Below are 19,843 nucleotides of genomic sequence, written 5' to 3'. Positions count from 1 at the left end.
ACTTTTGAAAATGGGTGTTACTCTTATTACAATGTTGCAATGGCATTTAAAAGTTATTTTTATGAGATGGGATTATAGCCTTGAAGGTTATGCAAGATCTGAAGGAAAGGTTAACAACTGTATATAGCAACAGATATACATAGCTAGCCTGATGAAAAGCAGGTTTCTGCCTGCTGTCCTTGTAGGTTGCTTCCACGCAGGCAGCTAGATTTTTCCCAATGACCTTCTCGTGCAATGGTGGCTTGGCACCTAATAGAAAACCCAGGACTGGAGCAACTCTGTGTCATTAAAGTTTGATTTATTCTGCTCCTGTCAATTCGAAGTCACCTTTTGCTTGAAAAAAATTTGAATTAAGCAATTTAACTAAATAAAACAGCTCAAAAGAATGATAAAACGGATAATCACCTGTTCTAATATCTGCTTGTGTGGCTCGGTGTCACATTTTGTTTGATAATGCTCCTGTGAAGTGCTTTGGGATGTTTTACTACATTAAAGGCAGTATATAAATGCAAGTTGTTAATTATGGTTTTCTCTCTCTCTCTCTCTCTCTCTCTCTCTCTCTCTCTCTCTCTCTCTCTGTGTCTCTTTCTCTTTCTCTCTCTCTCTCTCTCTCTCCCTCTCCCTCTCCCTCTCCCTCTCCCTCTCCCTCTCCCTCTCCCTCTCCCTCTCTCTCTCTCTCTCTCTCTCTCTCTCTCTCTCTCTCTCTCTCTCTCATATAAGAACATAAGAATTAGGAACAGGAGTAGGCCATCTAGCCCCTCGAGATTGCGCCGCCATTCAAAAAGATCATGGCTGATCTGGCCGTGGACTCGGCTCCACTTACCCGCCCGCTCCCCATAACCCTTAATTCCCTTATTGGTTAAAAATCTATCTATCTGTGATTTGAATACATTCAATGAGCTAGCCTCAACTGCTTCCTTGGGCAGAGAATTCCACAGATTCACAACCCTCTGGGAGAAGAAATTCCTTCTCAACTCGGTTTTAAATTGGCTCCTGTGTATTTTGAGGCTGTGCCCCCTAGTTCAAGTCTCCCCGACCAGTGGAAACAACCTCTCTGCCTCTATCTTGTCTATCCCTTTCATTATTTTAAATGTTTCTGTAAGATCACCCCTCATCCTTCTGAACTCCAATGAGTAAAGACCCAGACTACTCAATCTATCATCATAAGGCAACCCCCTCATCTCCGGAATCAGCCTAGTGAATCGTCTCTGTACCCCCTCCAATGCTAGTATATCCTTCCTTAAGTAAGGTGACCAAAACTGCACGCAGTACTCCAGGTGCGGCCTCACCAATACCCTGTACAGTTGCAGCAGGACCTCCCTGCTTTTGTACTCCATCCCTTTCGCAATGAAGGCCAACATTCCATTCGCCTTCCTGATTACCTGCTGCACCTGCAAACTAACTTTTTGGGAAGGACCCCCAAGTCCCTCTGCACCGCAGCATGTTGTAATTTCTCCCCATTCAAATAATATTCCCTTTCACTGTTTTTTTCCAAGGTGGATGACCTCACATTTTCCGACATTGTATTCCATCTGCCAAACCTTAGCCCATTCACTTAACCTATCTAAATCTCTTTGCAGCCTCTCTGTGTCCTCTACACAACCCGCTTTCCCACTAATCTTTGTGTCATCTGCAAATTTTGTTACACTACACCCTGTCCCCTCTTCCAGGTCATCTATGTATATTGTAAACAGTTGTGGTCCCAGCACCGATCCCTGTGGCACACCACTAACCACCGATTTCCAACCCGAAAAGGACCCATTTATCCCGACTCTCAGCTTTCTGTTAGCCAGCCAATTCTCGATCCATGCTAATACATTTCCTCTGACTCCGCGTACCTTTATCTACTGCAGTAACCTTTTGTGTGGCACCTTATCGAATGCCTTTTGGAAATTTAAATATACCACATCCATCGGTATACCTCTATCCACCATGCTCGTTATATCCTCAAAGAATTCTAGTAAATTAGTTAAACATGATTTCCCCTTCATGAATCCATGATTGCACTCTTCCTATCTAGATGTCCCGCTATCTCTTCCTTAATGATAGTTTCAAGCATTTTCCCCATTACAGATGTTAAACTAACCGGCCTATAGTTACCTGCCTTTTGTCTGCCCCCTTTTTTAAACAGAGGCGTTACATTAGCTGCTTTCCAATCCGCTGGTACCTCCCCAGAGTCCAGAGAATTTTGGTAGATTATAACGAATGCATCTGCTATAACTTCCGCCATCTCTCTTAATACCCTGGGATGCATTTCATCAGGACCAGGGGACTTGTCTACCTTGAGTCCCGTTAGCCTGTCCAGCACTACCCCCCTAGTGATAGTGATTGTCTCAAGGTCCTCCCTTCCCTCATTCCCGTGACCAGCAATTTTTTGCATGGTTTTTGTGTTTTCCACTGTGAAGACCGAAGCAAAATAATTGTTTAAGGTCTCAGCCATTTCCACATTTCCCATTATTAAATCCCCCTTCTCATCTTCTAAGGGACCAACATTTACTTTAGTCACTCTCTTCCGTTTTATATATCGGTAAAAGCTTTTACTATCTGTTTTTATGTTTTGCGCAAGTTTACTTTCGTAATCTATCTTTCCTTTCTTTATTGCTTTCTTAGTCATTCTTTGCTGTCGTTTAAAATGTTCCCAATCTTCTAGTTTCCCACTACCTTTGGCCACCTTATACGCATTGGTTTTTAATTTGATACTCTCCTTTATTTCCTTGGTTATCCACGGCTGGTTATCCCTTCTCTTACCGCCCTTCTTTTTCACTGGAATATATTTTTGTTGAGCACTATGAAAGAGCTCCTTAAAAGTCCTCCACTGTTCCTCAATTGTGCCACTGTTTAGTCTGTGTTCCCAATCTACTTTAGCCAACTCTGCTCTCGTCCCTTTGGTTAAGCATAGTACGCTCGTTTGAGACACTACTTCCTCACCCTCAATCTGTATTACAAATTCAACCATACTGTGATCACTCATTCTGAGAGGATCTTTTACTAGGAGACAGTTTATTATTCCTGACTCATTACACGGGACCAGATCTAAAATAGCTTGCTCTCTTGTAGGTTCTGTCACGTACTGTTCTAAGAAACAATCCCGTATGCATTCTATGAATTCCTCCTCCAGGCGACCCCGTGCGATTTGATTTGACCAATCGATATGTAGGTTAAAATCTCCCTTGATTACTGCCGTTCCTTTTTCACATGCCTCCATTATTTTCTTGATTATTGTCCGCCCCACCGTGAAGTTATTATTTGGGGGCCTAAACTATGCCCACCAGTGACTTTTTCCCCTTACTATCTCTAATCTCTACCCACAATGATTCAACATTTTGTTCATTAGAGCCAATATCATTTCTCACAACTGCCCTGATATCATCCTTTATTAACAGAGCTACCCCACCTCCTTTCCCTTCTCGTCTATCCTTCCGAATTGTTAGATACCCCTGTATGTTTAATTCCCAGTCTTGGCCACCCTGCAACCACATTTCTGTAATAGCCACCAGATCATACCCATTTGTAATGATTTGTGCCGTCAACTCATTTACTTTATTTCGAATGCTGCGTGTAAGTGTTTTAATATTAGTTTTTAAACCATGATTTTTAGTTTTGACCCCTCCTGCAGCCCCCTTATATTCAAACATATTGTTCCTTCCTATCACCTTGTGGTTTACCTTTACCCCAGTGCTACTCTGCTCTGTTGCCTCCTGCCTTTTGCATTCTTTCTTGGGGTCCTGTTCATCTGAGCTCTCACCCACTCTAACTAGCTCAGAGCCCTCTCCTGGTTCCCGAATACTCCTCGCATTGAGGCACTGAGCTTTCAGGCTTGCCTTTTTATTACACTTTGACCCTTTAGAATTTTGCTGTACAGTGGCCCTTTTTGTTTTTTGCCTTGGGTTTCTTCGCCCGCCACTTTTCCTCATCTCCTTTCTGTCTTTTGCTTCTGTCTCCATTTTGTTTCCCTCTGTCTCCCTGCATTGGTTCCCATCCCCCTGCCATATTAGTTTAACTCCTCCCCAACAGCACTGGAAAACACTCCCCCTCGGACATTGGTTCCGGTCCTGCCCAGGTGCAGACCTTCCGGTTTGTATTGGTCCCACCTCCCCCAGAACCGGTTCCAATGCCCCAGGAATTTGAATCCCTCCCTGCTGCACCACTGCTCATGCCACGTATTCATCTGAGCTATCCTGTGATTCCTACTCTGACTAGCACGTGGCACTGGTAGTAATCCCGAGATTACTACTTTTGAGGTCCTACTTTTTAATTTAGCTCCTAGCTCCTTTAAATTCATCTTGTAGGACCTCATCCTGTTTTTTACCTATATGCACCACGACATGCTCTCTCTCTCTCTCTCTCTCTCTCTCTCTCTCTCTCTCTCTCTCTCTCTCTCTCTCTCTCTCTCTCTCTCTCTCTCTCTCTCTCTCTCTCTCTCTCTCTCTCTCTACCAGCAGTGTATCTCGGGATAATTTAGACTCTGGGTGATAGTGTAAAGCAGGCAATATCGATTCAGCCTCATGTTGTCTCTCTCACCCCATGTTCATTTCCCAAGCTCCCCTGCCCCTCCTGCATGCTCTCAAACTCCCTCTCCCTCGTTGGTGAATTGTTTACTTAACAATTAGACTTCAGTTTTCGGGAACAACTCTAACAGAATTATACACTTGTGTGTTATATGAAATAATGTTTCTGTTTCATAAAGCAACATATTCATCTGACTTACCATTGTAAATACTAAGGAGTGGGGGGGAGCATGGGTGCACAAGTATAAATTATATGTACAGTCACTGTTTTGTTTCTTTTTTGGATTAAGGTTTAACCATGACATGGAGCAATGATCATTGAGTCTGATGGGATCAGTGTAACGGCTTTGCTCAGATTAGTGTTAAATAGACAATTGGGAGTTTGTTGTAAATGTTTCATTCTCTGTTTCTGATGACCTTGAAGGCAGTGGGAAAGGAATTTGGTGTAATATTTAATTTCACTTTGGTAATATTTTGTGTGCCTCTGCTATGCACTGCATAGTTGAGCAGAACAGGCTTAGCTCACCTACAAATACTATGGTTGCAACCAGCAGCTGACTCTCAAAATGTGTTCTTGTTCAGCCTGGTGATGCCAAAAGTTTGATCGTCACACAGATGACATCAATTAAATACATGCTTGTATAATTTAAACATAAATGTTTCCACAAAAAGTACAAACATTAATAAGTGCAGGATTTGTTAAAATTACATTCCTCTCTCCCCCTCCCTCTGTCTCCGTTCATTTTACTTTTTGGATGCAAATAGAACAGATACTTGGGTACTGTTGGGGGAGATGGCCTATCAGGGGAAGGCAGCAGCAGCCGCCAAGTCCATGGCACTGTGGGTGGCTTTGCTGCGCAGGGGGGCAGGAAAAGGAATGGGAGAGCTATAGTGGTAGGGGATTCTATTGTAAGGGGAATAGATAGGCGTTTCTGCGGCCGCAAATGAGACTCCAGGATGGTATGTTGCCTCCCTGGTGCAAGGGTCAAGGATATCTCTGAGCAGCTGCAGGGCATTCTGGCCGGGGAGGGTGAACAGCCAGTTGTCGCAGTGCATATAGGTACCAACGATATAGGTAAAAAGCGGGATGAGGCCCGACAAGCTAAATTTGGGGAGATAGTAGTTAAATTAAAAAGAAGGACCACAAAGGTAGTAATCTAAGGATTGCTACCGGTGCCACGTGCTAGTCTGAGTAGAAATAGCAGGATAGCTCGAGGAATGGTGCAAGAGGGAGGGATTCAAATTCCTGGGACATTGGAACCGGTTATGGGGGAGGTGGGACCAGTACAAACCGGACGGTCTGCACCTGGGCAAGACTGGAACCGATGTCCTAGGGGGAGTGTTTGCTAGTGCTGTTGGGGAGGATTTAGACTAATAGGGCAGGGAAATGGGAACCTGTGCAGGGAGACATAGGGAAGTAAAATGGGGTCAGAAGCAAACGGTATAAAAGGAGAAGTGTAAAAGTGGAGGGCAGAAAAATCAAAGGCAAAAATCAAAAAGGGCCACAGTACAACATAATTCTAAAAGGACAAAGAATGTTGAAAAAACAAGCCTGAAGGCACTGTGTCTCAATGCGAGGAGCACTCGTAATAAGATGGATGAATTAACTGCGCAGCTATCTGTTAATGCATATGATGTAATTGGGATTACGGAGACATGGCTCCGGGGTGACCAAGGCTGGGAACTCAACATTCAAGGGTATTCAATATTCAGAAAAGATAGACTGAAAGGAAAAGGAGGTGGGGTGAAGTTGCTGGTTAAAGAGTAGATTAACGCAATAGTAAGGAAGGACACTAGCAATCTCGTTGTGCGAGGCCCCTTAGGGAAGAGTGACCATAATATGGTGGAATTCTACATCAGGATGGAGAATGGAACAGTTAATTCAGAGACCATGGTCCAGAACTTAAAGAAGGGTAACTTTGAAGGTATGGGGCGTGAATTGGCTAGGTTAGATTGGCGAATGATACTTCAGGGGTTGACAGTGGATGGCCAATGGCAGACATTTCGAGCATGGATAAACTACAACAATTGTACATCCCTGTCTGGTGTATAAATAAAAAAGGGAAGGTGGCTCAACCGTGGCTATCAAGGGAAATCGGGGATAGTATTAAAGCCAAGGAAGTGGCATACAAATTGGCCAGAAATAGCAGCGAACCCGGGGACTGGGAGAAATTTAGAACTCAGCAAAGGAGGACAAAGGGTTTGATTAGGGCAGGGAAAATAAGTTCGAGAGGAAGCTTGCAGGGGACATTAAGACGGACTACAAAAGCTTCTATAGATATGTAAAGAGAAAAAGGTTAGTAAAGACAAACGTTGGTCGCCTGCAGTCAGAATCAGGGGAAGTCATAACTCGGAGCAAAGAAATGGCAGGCCAATTGAACAAGTATTCACTAAGGAGGACACAAACAACCTTCCGGATATAAAAGGGGTCAGAGGGTCAAGTCAGAAGGAGGAACTGAGGGAAATCCTTATTAGTCGGGATATTGTGTTGGGGAAATTGATGGGATTGAAGGCCGATAAATCCCCAGGGCCTGATGGACTGCATCCCAGAGTACTTAAGGAGGTGGCCTTGGAAATAGCGGATGCATTGACAGTCATTTTCCAACATTCCATAGACTCTGGATCAGTTCCTATGGAGTGGAGGGTAGCCAATGTAACCTCGCTTTTTAAAAAAGGAGGGAGAGAGAAAACAGGGAATTATAGACCGGTCAGCCTGACATCGGTAGTGGGTAAAATGATGGAATCAATTATAAAGGATGTCATAGCAGCGCATTTGGAAAGACATGACATGATAGGTCCAAGTCAGCATGGATTTGTGAACGGGAAATCATGCTTGACCAATCTTCTGGAATTTTTTGAGGATGTTTCCAGTAGAGTGGACAAGAGAGAACCAGTTGATGTGGTGTATTTGGACTTTCAGAAGGCTTTCGACAAGGTCCCACACAAGAGATTAATGTGCAAAGTTAAAGCACATGGGATTGGGAGTAGTGTGCTGACGTGGATTGAGAACTGGTTGGCAGACAGGAAGCAAAGAGTAGGTGTAAATGGGTACTTTTCAGAATGGCAGGCAGTGACTAGTGGGGTACGCAAGGCTTTGTGCTGGGGCCCCAGCTGTTTACATTGTACATTAATGATTTAGACAATGGGATTAAATGTAGTATCTCCAAATTTGCAGATGGCACTCAGTTGGGTGGCAGTGTGAGCTGCGAGGAGGATGCTATGAAGCTGCAGAGTGACTTGGTTAGGTTAGGTGAGTGGGCAAATACATGGCAGATGCAGTATAATGTAAATAAATGTGAGGTTATCCACTTTGGTGGCAAAAACAGGAAGTCAGATTATTATCTGAATTGTGACTGATTAATAAAAGGGGAGGTGCAACGAGACCTGGGTGTCATGGTGCATCAATTGAAAGTTGGCATACAGGTACAGCAGGCGGTGAAGAAGGCAAATGGCTTGTTGGCCTTCATAGCGAGAGGATTTGAGTATAGGAGCCGAGAGGTCTTACTGCAGTTGTACAGGGCCTTGGTGAGGCCACACCTTGAATATTGTGTACAGTTTTGGTCTCCTAATCTGAGGAAGGACAGTCTTGCTATTGAGGGAGTGCAGTGAAGATTCACCGGACTGATTCCCGGGATGACAAGACTGACATATGAAGAAAGACTGGATCGACTAGGCTTATATTCACTGGAATTTAGAAGAATGAGAGGGGATCGCATAGAAAAATTCTGACGGGATTGGACAGGTTAGATGCAGGAAGAATGTTCCCGATGTTGGGGAAGTCCAGAACCAAGGGTCACAGTCTAAGGATAAGGGGTAAGCCATTTAGGACTGAGATGAGGAGAAACTTCTTCACTCAGAGTTGTGAGCATATGGAATTCTCTACCACAGAAAGTTGTTGAGGCCAGTTCTTTAGATATACTCAAAAGGGAGTTAGATGTGGCCCTCATGGCTAAAGGGATCAAGGGATATGGAGAAAAAGCAGGAATGGGGTACTGAAGTGCATAATCAGCCATGGTCATATTGAATGGTGGTATAGGCTCGAAGGGCCGAATGGCCTACTCCTGCACCTATTTTCTATGTTGCTGTAAGCATGGAATGTGGTTTTAAAAGAGGCATGGAATGTGGCTTTAAAAGCGAGAGAGAGATTATTTCCATTTCTATTGTAATGATGTGTATTGTAGATCAGGATTTGCAGCAAAACTAATTAAAACATTTAGTTTCGAACAATGGATAAGAAGCTTTGCACATTGTAAGACATGGGGTCAGATTAGAGACATTTTAGAGGCATTAGGGGTAATTACAACACCCCAAAAACAGTTGGGTTTGGGTTGGGTGGGAGGTTAAAATGTTAAGTCTGAAACAAGAACCCAGCATGCCTCGAACTTGCCCACTTCCAGTCTTAACGGAGGCGCAGCAAGGGGCAGGTGAACAATCCACTATCAGGAGGCGGGTTGGTCGGGAAAGCCTTTTAAGGAGACTGCCTTCATTTTAACATGGTTTCTATTTTCATCCATGTCGGCTGGGTTTCCCAGGCCTTGAAATCTGGCAGGTAAAAGGAGGCGAGAAAGGCTGGATTCATCAGGTAAGTGCCTTTACAGCACTGGTTGTGGGCTAGGAGGAGCAGAAGTGTTTCCTCCAGGTCCAACAAGCTTGTACATAACCTTCCCACCGCCCCCCCACCCCCGGTGGTCTCATCTGCACTCCTGCAGTCCGTTCCACCCCCCCTCCCTCATATCCCGCGATCTCTCTCTTTTTCTCACGATCTCCCTCCCCATCTATCTCTCTGCGATCTCCCTCTCTTTCTCCCCCTCACCCCCCCATGATCTCCGTCCCCCCCTGTGATCTCCCTCCCCCTAGTCAAGAGGTTAACTAGATTGTTTCTTGAGATGAAAGGGTTGTCCTATGAGGAGAGGTTGAGTAGAGTAGGCCTATACTCTCTCGAGTTTAGAAGACTGAGAGGTGATCTTATTGAAACATTTAAAATTCTGAGAGAGTCGATGCTGAGAGGTTGTTTCACCTGGCTGGATTGTCTAGAACTAGGGGGCACAGTCTCAAGATAAGGGTTTGGCCATTTAAGATTGAAATTTCTTCATCAGAGCGTTGTGAATCTTTGGAATTCTCTGAACATCCATAGACTTCTGAGATAGTCATTGAGTATATTCAAGACTGAGATCGCGAGATTTTTGGACTCAATTTTTTGGAGTCAAGTGCTATATCAAAGGTTACTGCACAAGATAAGAGCTCACGGGGTTGGGGGTAATATATTAGCATGGATAGAGGATTGGCTAACTAATAGAAAACAGAGTCGGGATAAATGATTCATTTTCAGGTTGGCAAACAGTAACTAGTGGGGTGCCACGTGGATCAGTGCTGGGGCCTCAACTATTTACAATCTGTATTAATGACTTGGATGAAGGGACCGAGTGTAATGTAGCCAAATTTGCTGATTATGCAAAGATGGGTGGGAAAGCAAATTGTGTGTAGGACGCAAAGAATCTGCAAAGGGATACAGATCGACTAAGTGAGGCGGCAAAAATCGGGCAGATGGGAGTATAATGTGGGAAAATGTGAGGTTATCCACTTTGGTAGGAAAAATAAAAAAACAAACTATTATTTAAATGGGGAGAGATTACAGAATGCTGAGGTACAGAGGGATCTGGGGTTCCTTGTACATGAAACGCAAGTTAGCATGCAGGTACAGCAAATAATTAGGAAGGCAAATGGAATGTTGGCCTGTTGCTATATTTTCGCTGTGACTTTGTGAACTGAGTGTTAGATTGATTAGTAGTTCACCACAGTACTGCAACAATTATGGTTCAGGTCTTTGAGTGTCGAGAATAATTGAAACAAGTCTCATCTATTCCAATAAAACACTTTAATAGCAAATAGTAAAATACAGACAAGCAAACCACTCAAGCCTCACACCTTGTGTACTGTATTACCTGTTTAAACGGAGGTGATCAGTCTCTGCTTTGGTGTCCCGCTTCAAGTTGTGGATTTGTGGAATTCGCTGCCTCAGAGCTGTGGAAGCTGGGACATTGAATATATTTAAGACAGAAATAGACATTTTCTTAAACGATAAGGGAATAAGGGGTATGGAGAGTGGGCAGGGAAGTGGAGCTGAGTCTGTGATCGGATCAGCCATGATCGTATTAAATGGCAGAGCAGGCTCGAGGGGCCATATGGCCTATTCCTGCTCCTCTTTCTTATGTTCTTAGGAAGGGGTTGTCTTGTGAAGAAAGGTTGAGCAGGTTGGGCCTATACTCATTGAACATAAACATAAGAACATAAGAATTAGGAACAGGAGTCGGCCATCTAGTCCCTCGAGCCTGCTCTGCCACTCAACAAGATCATGGCTGATCTGGCCGTGGACTCGGCTCCACTTACCCGCCTGCTCCCCATAACCCTTAATTCCCTTACTGGTTAAAAATCTATCTATCTGTGATTTGAATACATTCAATGAGCTAGCCTCAACTGCTTCCCTGGGCAGAGAATTCCACAGATTCACAACCCTCTGGGAGAAGAAATTCCTTCTCAACTCGCTTTTAAATTGGCTCCTATTTTGAGGCTGTTCCCCCTAGTTCTAGTCTCCCCGACCAGTGGAAACAACCTCTCTGCCTCTATCTTGTCTATCCCTTTCATTATTTTAAATGTTTCTATAAGATCACCCCTCATCCTTCTGAATTCCAACGAGTAAAGACCCAGTCTACTCAATCTATCATCATAAGGTAACCTCCTCATCTCCGGAATCAGCCTAGTGAATCGTCTCTGTATCCCCTCCAAAGCTAGTATATCCTTCCTTAAGTAAGGTGACCAAAACTGCATGCAGTACTCCAGGTGCGGCCTCCTGTACAATTGCAGCAGGACCTCCCTGCTTTTGTACTCCATCCCTCTCGCAATGAAGGCCAACATTCCATTCGCCTTCCTGATTACCTGCTGCACCTGCAAACTAACTTTTTGGGATTCATGCACAAGGACCCCCAGGTCCCTCTGCACCGCAGCATGTTGTAATTTCTCCCCATTCAAATAATATTCCCTTTTACTGTTTTTTTTTTTCCCAAGGAGGATGACCTCACATTTTCCGACATCTGCCAAACCTTAGACCATTCGCTTAACCTATCTAAATCTCTGCAGCCTCTCTGTGTCCTCTACACAACCCGCTTTCCGACTAATCTTTGTGTCATCTGCAAATTTTGTTACACTACACTCTGTCCCCTCTTCACCCAAGTGCTTTATTTAGGCATCCTAACAAGGTGGGATAGGTTCCGGCAGCATATCCCCCTTCTTTAGCTCAGCTCAGCTCATAAATATATATATATATATATATTATATAATAAGTCTTTTTCAATGCTACTGCTGCTGGTGCTGGGGAAGCAGGCAATGCTTGAGGCGGGCCCCTGTGGAATGCAGCCAGCTCAAGGATTGGAGTTTAGAAGAACGAGAGGGATCTTAGTGAAACATAAGATTCTGAAGGGGTTTGACAGGGTAGATGCAGAGAGGATGTTTCTCCTAATGAGGGAATCTAGAACTAGGGGACATAATTTCAGAATAAGGGGTCGCCCATTTAAAATGGAAATGAGGAGGAATTTCTTCTCTGAGGATCGTGAATCTTTGGAATTCTCTTCCCCGGAGAGCTGCTGTGGAGACTGGGTCATTGAATATATTTTAAGATGGAGGTAGACAGATTTTTGAATGATAAGGGAATCGAGGGTTATGGGGAGCGGGCAGGGAAGTGGAGTTGAGGCCAAGATCAGATCAGCCATGATCTTATTAAATGGCGGAGCAGGCTCGAGGGCCAAATGGCCTACTCTTGCTCCTATTCCTTGTGTTCTTGTGTTCTTATATGGGGATAGAGTAGAAAAGTGAAGTTGAGGTACAAGATCAGCCATGATCTCATTGAATGGTGGAGTAGGCTCGATGGGCCTTATGGCCCTCTCCTATTTCTTACGTAACGTTCTTATGTTCCCTATCAATCGGGTTGGCTTCCGGGCGGGGAATCTTTTGAAGAAAAAAAAAAATCACACTTCGGGGAAACCGGCACTACCAAGTTTCCCGACCATAACTCCTCCAGCCCTGCTCTGAAAGCCTGCCTCAGTACATATCATGGCCATTGTTTTCTCCAGACAGTGCTGTTGTAAATATATTTCAGTTGGCAGGCTAAGTAGACTTAAACTATTCCCTGAATTGCAATAGTCTTCCCCCAGCTCAAAATGCGTTACCGGAACATGTAATTTATTATGAAAAACCAAAATAGGTTTTTTAATATAAATTGCTGTTAACTTGTTTCATGCATCGAAAAGATAATTAATCAATATATTGCAGTAAACTATTAAATCAGATCCAAAATCAAATTCTAATTTTGTGTATGTATGTGTAACAGAATTAATCTGCAGTTGTTTATGAACTTCGTCTGGTTGAAATGGTTTTGTTTATTTAACCTCAATGTTTAATTAGAGTACCACATTTTACAATATAATTTTTTGAATATATGTATATGTATGCTGGTGTTGCAGAGTGTATGCAGTACATTAAACGTTACCATTAAAATAACAGCAGTTGAATCCTCGAATCACCAAATCTTACAAACTTGATCATTTATTAATCAGTGATAGTCTACTTATTTGAAACCTGTTCTTGTAATTCAGATCCAGGTAAAGAATGTTGAAGGTAGTTTATTCAAGTTTGTTTATTTAAAACCATATAATTTGTATATATAAAATAACGAAGAAATTCTCAATGTTTTGGTTTTCAGATATAAGTAGAAGTGTCTAATTCCCCTCCACCAATACCGAAAGTAGATATTTATTTAATAATTTCAGAAAAGGGCAAATTGCCAATGTTTTTTACATACACTTTGTAGACTAATTGGATTCATTACAATTATGATTTACAATAGAAAATATTACAAATGTATTTTTATTTATGGTAGAAGTATGGTTTTGCAGACAGCTGGGAATTCTTACAGTTGAATATGGCAATATATATCCAGTCATCCTACTCCAAAAATGTTGTTTTGCTGAAGTTTTCAGGAATCTCCGATTGTTGGCACATTTGTGAGATAACTACCGTAAGCAGTGCATATTAATATAGTAATGACTACTTTTCTCGGTGCAATTATGCATTAAATGTTGTTCCATTGCATTTCTAGATTCCTTCCATCAAAACAGATACTACAGCACCTTAACTTTACTATTTCGTTTAGTTTTGTAGTGTGACCAAGGATGGGGAGCATTACATGACTCCAACAGATTTTGTGCAGAAATATCTGGGATTACACACAGATCCACACTACAACCCAAAGACTGTACAGCTTCTAGCTGGGGTGGCTGACCAAACTAAAGATGGGTAAGATGATAAAATAACTGTTGATTTCTGAAATGCACTAAAAAAAAAATGTTTTGCCTGTTTGTGTGCTTTTTGAAAGATGTTTGTTATATTTGTGGTAGATCATAAACTACCACAATATTTTCTGGGTATTGGTAAGCATCTAACTATTTAAGCTTTGGGATCTTACTGTGTTGGCATGAAATCCAAAAGTACAATGGCAGGTGCAGAGCATATGGAAAACCAGTCACAATTATTGAAAAGAAGAACCTAATCAAGCTGTCTGTTCAACTTGCAGCAAGATGTGTAGAACTTTACATACACATTATAATGTTTTTCCACTGTTGCGTTTGATGCTTAATTTATTCTGTTTTAAATGAAGGGCTTTCATTGAAAAATCAGAGTAAAGAGAATGTGATGTCTTTTGCAGAAAACTTTTTGATTTGATTCAAAACAAATTTTCATGTAATTCGCTCTGGTAAATGAGTGAATGTCAAGTTTAACTTCTACAGGGAAATTCATTCAATTGATACCTTATTGAAAACCTTACCATTTATCTTTTATGGTCTCATCTTTTCAGGCAGTATGTTTTTAGCAGCCTGATTAAGAACCAACAGAATTCACCAAACTACCTCATTAATGGTGCTCCTGTTAATTTGGAAGAATGCTAGACTTTAAAAGAAAACTCAGTGATTCATGATTCAAGTACTATGGCATAAATATTGTCCTTTTAATGTTGAAAATATAAAATGATAATCATCGGTGGGTAGATTTGGCGAAAAGGTACTAATTACTCAGAAGAGTCCTTCTACTGTTCATAGCAATGGAAAAGCTGCATCAACTTAAACTGAATTTACGAAATCCATCAAAGATTTTGTTCATTTGCATTTATTCAGTTGACAGTGTTTGTAAATAGGTTGACAAGTGTGTAAATAGGTTTTATAAATATTTCTAGATTTGATGCCCATATGCAAATTAGCAGTTTGTTCTTGTCATAGAAACATAGAAAATAGGTGCAGGAGTAGGCCCTTCGACCCTTCGAGCCTGCACCACCATTCAATATCATGGCTGATCATCACCTCAGTACCCCTTTCCTGCTTTCTCTTCATACCCCTTGATCCCTTTAAGCCGTAAGGGCCATACCTAACTCCCTCTTGAATATATCCAATGAACTGGCATCAACAACTCTCTGCGGTAGAGAATTCCACAGGTTAACAACTCTCTGAGTGAAGAAGTTTCTCCTCATCTCAGTCCTAAATGGCTAACCCCTTATCCTTAGACTGTGTCCCCTAGTTCTGGACTTCACCAGCATTGGGAACATTCTCCCTGCATCTAACCTGTCCAGTCCCATCAGAATTTTATATGTTTCTATTGAAATCCCCTCTCATCCTTCTAAACTCCAGTGAATACAGGCCCAGTCGATCCAGTCTCTCCTCAGATGTCAGTCCTGCCATCCCAGGAATCAGTCTGGTGAACCTTCACTGCACTCTCTCAATAGCAAAAACGTCTTTCCTAAGATTAGGGGACAAAAACTGAACACAATATTCCAGGTGAGGCCTCACCTAGGCCCTGTACAACTGCAGTAAAACCTCCCTCCTCCTATACTCAAAACCCCTAGCTATGAAGGCCAACATACCATTTGCCTTCGTCACCGCCTGCTGTACCTGCATGCCAACTTTCAATGACTGATGTACCATGACACCCAGGTCTCGTTGCACCTCCCTTTTCCTAATCTGCCGCCAGTAAAGACTGTAGCTCCCTAATTCTGAACTTTTGCTTGTAATTGAGAGGCAAGTGCTCCATCATGTCTGCTCCTTCAGCATTATTGTTTCTGGACTCCTGCATGACTTAAGTGAGATATCAAAAGGTTAAGTCTTCAGTCCACTGCGTTGTAATATAAACATAACTTCAGTGTAGTTAGTGCAGGTATTGCCTGATTAATACTGTGCAGTGTTTGGTTTGAACATTTGTCTGATATAGACCAAATTTCTCAAAATGAGAAATAGAAAAGGCGAAAGTTTTGAAATGTGACTTATAATGAATTGTGCATTGTGCTTTCTTCTTTCAAATATCTGCTTTTAAAAAGAACTGGTTTGTGTTCAATTATATGAGCAGATACAATTCTAGGTGTAATAATCTCAAGCTGGCATTTTTTGAGACAGATATTTTTCTTAACTAAACACTTGCCCTTGCTCAATTGCAAATAGGAGAGCAATAACTAAAAATGAGGGAATAAAAGTTAGCACTAAGAAGTTGGGTAGAAAATGACTACATATAGATAACTAAAACATTTCTACAGAAATGCCAGTAGCTCACAGAAAATGAAATATGAAGTCACACATTTTGGATGATTAAATACAACCTTATCCTAAATTTTATTTTCAATGAAAGTCAGCTTATTATTTAATAACTAGATTTTTTTTTCTAAAGTAGCGAGCCTACTATTGTTTAAGGGTCTTTCATTAAAAACCAGCTTCTATTCAGTGATTGCGAAGTAGATTCCAACAAGATTTTCAGTCAAACTAGCTGTGGGATCGTGACTAGCTTGTTATTTTTAGTGATGATTAAATCACATCTTCAAGCATATTTTAATAAAGATTTATGGGCTGGATTTCCGGGTCCTTTGCGCTCCGGGTTTCGCCGGGTTTTGACCCTCCGCGGAGAGAAATGGTGCGGTGAGGTCTTTTTGCGTCCGGTCGCGATCCTCTGGTCGGGGTTTGCGGTGGCGCTTGGAAGCACCGGCGGGAAATGCTGCGCCGGGTGTGCAACGCCTCCTGTTGCGACACCAGCAATAGTTTCGACTCGCACCCGACCCGTACGCCCCGAAGCGCGTTCCGCGATGACTGCCAGGGAAAACAGAGCAGTCCAGCCCTGCTGGCAGTGGTGAGGTAGATAAACTGCAAAAAAGGTAAGTTCCACTGTTCTTTTTTTTTGTGATTTGTGTTGTGGTGGCGTGGCCAATGTTTTTGGAATGTTTGTGTTTTTTTTTTCTCTCTTTCTCTCTCTCCGCTCCCCCCCCCCCCCCCCCCCCCCCAAGCCCCAAGGCCTCTCTCGGAGCGCTCCTGGCCCCGCACTTTAGTTGGCGAGGTTCCCATTTTTGTGCTGCAAAAGTTGTACAATGCCTCCCTTTGCGCTGCACCCCTGGAGCAGGGCCCAGATGGCAAAAATTCCCACGCTACCTCCATTTTCGTCCCAAAAATGACAAAACCAAAATCCAGCCTATTGAGTAATAATGGTATCCATGCTATGGTTGGACGGAAATCAGGAGCACTATTTGATTTAGTTTCACTCACAGCATCAAATAGTTGAGTCCAGGGTGAGACTATCCGAACTTTCTGTCAACTGACAATGCATCAATTTGTTTGATCCTTTTTTTTAAACCATAGAATGAACTTCAGAAGATGGCTATCAGGGTGAAGGTAGTGTGCGATTTGAAAGTATTTGAAATTAAAATAAGCTAAAGCCACAGAATTTTAATATTTTGAACAAAACCGTAAAATTTAATGAGTGAAATATAGTTTTCAGTGCACTATGATATCTGTTGTTTGCTTTGCTACACTTTAACTAGGAGCAGGAGAAGGCCATATGCCCCCACGAGCCTGCTCTGCCATTCAATAAGATCTTCTACCTCAACTTTTCCGCTCTATTTCCATATCGTTTGACTCTTAGTGTCCAAAAATCTCATTCTTGTATATACTCAATGATTGAGCATCCACAGCCCTCTAGGATAGAGAATTCCAAAGATTCACAACCCTTTGAATGAAGAAATTTCTCCTCATCTCAATCTGAAATGACCAACCCCTTATCTTGATACAATTATCCGTAGCTCTCGACTTTCCAGTCAGGCGAAACAGCCTCGCAGCATCTAACCTGTCAAGCTCTCTAAGAATTATATATGTTACAATGAGATCACAACTCAATTTCTAAACTTCAGAGTATATAGGCCCATTCTACTCAAACTCTCCTCATATGACAACCCTCTCATCCCAGGAATCAATCCAATGAATCTTTGTTGCACCGCCTCCAAGGTAAGTATATCTTGTAAAAACTATCTGAACAGATTTGAGTGCATTTACACTGTAACTTTACAACATTAGTGTTCTTATCAACATAAAGTAACAATATAAATCCGGAAAGAAGTGCTTGAGTCACTCCCTGGAGGAGGTACCCTTATACGACTTCATTTTGGCTCTACATTAACTCCAGTAGAGTCAACCCAGGTGCAAAAAGAGGGCAGAGATCCCTTGATCCTCTAGATACATTTTAATCTACCTGCAATTAACCAACCTAGCTAGATAGTGCAGATTCTGCTGCGCTAATCAGCCATGATATTATTGAATGGTGGTGCAGGCTCTATGTTTCTGTGTTAACATTAAACTGCTGGGAGAGCAGATACCCATTGTGCATGTATGTAAGCACTACCTCTCTTTGGCAGCAAGATTGAAATTTCAGCCAGAGAGTGTACACTGTACTGCTGGGGTGAAACCCAGATTGCAGCTGTCAATCTCCAAGTATTTGGTCAATCTGTCTATCTTGCAATTGACCACCAGGAACTTACGAATAAGGTTTTATTAAGGATCAATTGCTGAGATTTTGTTTGGAAAAAACAATTATACTTGCAAAGCAATAATTATCAAAGTTATCGCAGTAGGTTGCTTCTATCACAGGGATGAGGAAAGAAGGAACTTGTATCTATATAGGGCAAAGTGCTTCATAGTCAAGTTCTAAAGTAATTTAAATAAATGTAGTCACTGTTGTTACATGTAGCAAGATTTCACAAACAGAAATTAAATAAATTAACATTAAAAAAAAGTGATATTGGATGTAGAATAACTATTGGCCAGGACACCAGGAGAATACTCCTACTCATCTTTGAATAGTGTCATGGGATCGTTTACATTCACCTGAACAAGTAGACAGAGCCTTGATTAGATGTCTCATCCAAAAGATAAAATGCAGCACTTCCTCAGTACTGTCCAGAAGTGTCAGCCTAGATTATGTACTCAAATCCTGCAGTGGGACTTGATCCCACAATCTTCAAACATGGGTGATAGTGCTACCACTGAGCTAAACCAGTACTTGGTCAAAAAATACTTTTATCAAAATCGGATGTTTTTGATTTAAAAAAAAAATAATTCTATCTTTGTGTTGCACCCTTGCTATTATCATAAACATTAGTTTATTTGTACAATTTCCTTTTTTTAAAAAAAAAATTGATAAAGGGGATGAAAGTCCAGACAGGAGTTGTAACAGGAATCACACATACCAGAAATTTATTTGATGCTTTAGTTTAAAAAAAATACTCCCTCTGGACTTTCTTTCGGTTTGACTAAAAGATGCTATGGCCATACAAGCTAGAAAAGCACCAACTGAATGGCGGCAGATTAGGAAAAGGGGAGGTGCAACGAGACCTGGGTGTCATGGTACATCAGTCATTGAAAGTTGGCATGCAGGTACAGCAGACGGTGAAGAAGGCAAATGGCATGTTGGCCTTCATAGCTAGGAGATTTGAGTATAGGAGTAGGGAGGTCTTACTGTAGTTGTACAGAGCCTTGGTGAGGCCTCACCTGGAATATTGTGTTCAGTTTTGGTCTCCTAATCTGAGGAAGGCCATTCTTACTATTGAGGGAGTGCAGCGAAGGTTCACCGGACTGATTCCCGGGATGGCAGGACTGACATATGAGGCGAGACTGGATCGACTGGGTCTGTATTCACTAGAGTTTAGAAGAATGCGAGGGGATCTCATAGAAACATATAAAATTCTGATGGGACTGGACAGGTTAGATGCAGGAAGAATGTTCCCGATGTTGGGGAAGTCCAGAAACAGGGGTCACAGTCTAAGGATAAGAGGTAAGCCATTTAGGACCGGGATGAGGAGGAACTTCTTCACTCAGAGTTGTGAACCTGTGGAATTCTCTACCGCAGAGAGTTGTGGATGCCAGTTCATTAGATATATTCAAGAGGGAGTTAGATATGGCCCTTATGGCTAAAGGGGTCAAGGGGTATGGAGA

General features: G+C 42.2%; 1 protein-coding gene across 1 annotated transcript in view; it reads left to right on the top strand.

Moving 5' to 3' along the window:
* The window catches only part of LOC139254271 (electrogenic aspartate/glutamate antiporter SLC25A12, mitochondrial-like), a 169,748-nt gene that overhangs the window by 19,735 nt on the left and 130,170 nt on the right, over positions 1-19,843 (top strand). The window contains exon 3 of the mRNA XM_070873658.1: positions 13,711-13,853. Within this exon, the coding sequence (XP_070729759.1) occupies positions 13,711-13,853 (143 nt within the window). The remainder of the gene's footprint in view (positions 1-13,710; positions 13,854-19,843) is intronic.

The sequence above is a fragment of the Pristiophorus japonicus genome, chromosome 3, assembly GCF_044704955.1.
Source record: "Pristiophorus japonicus isolate sPriJap1 chromosome 3, sPriJap1.hap1, whole genome shotgun sequence".
In the NCBI taxonomy this organism is placed as follows: Eukaryota; Metazoa; Chordata; class Chondrichthyes; family Pristiophoridae; genus Pristiophorus; species Pristiophorus japonicus.
Note: the sequence above shows the minus strand (reverse complement) of the source record. Positions and strands in the feature narration are given on the sequence as shown.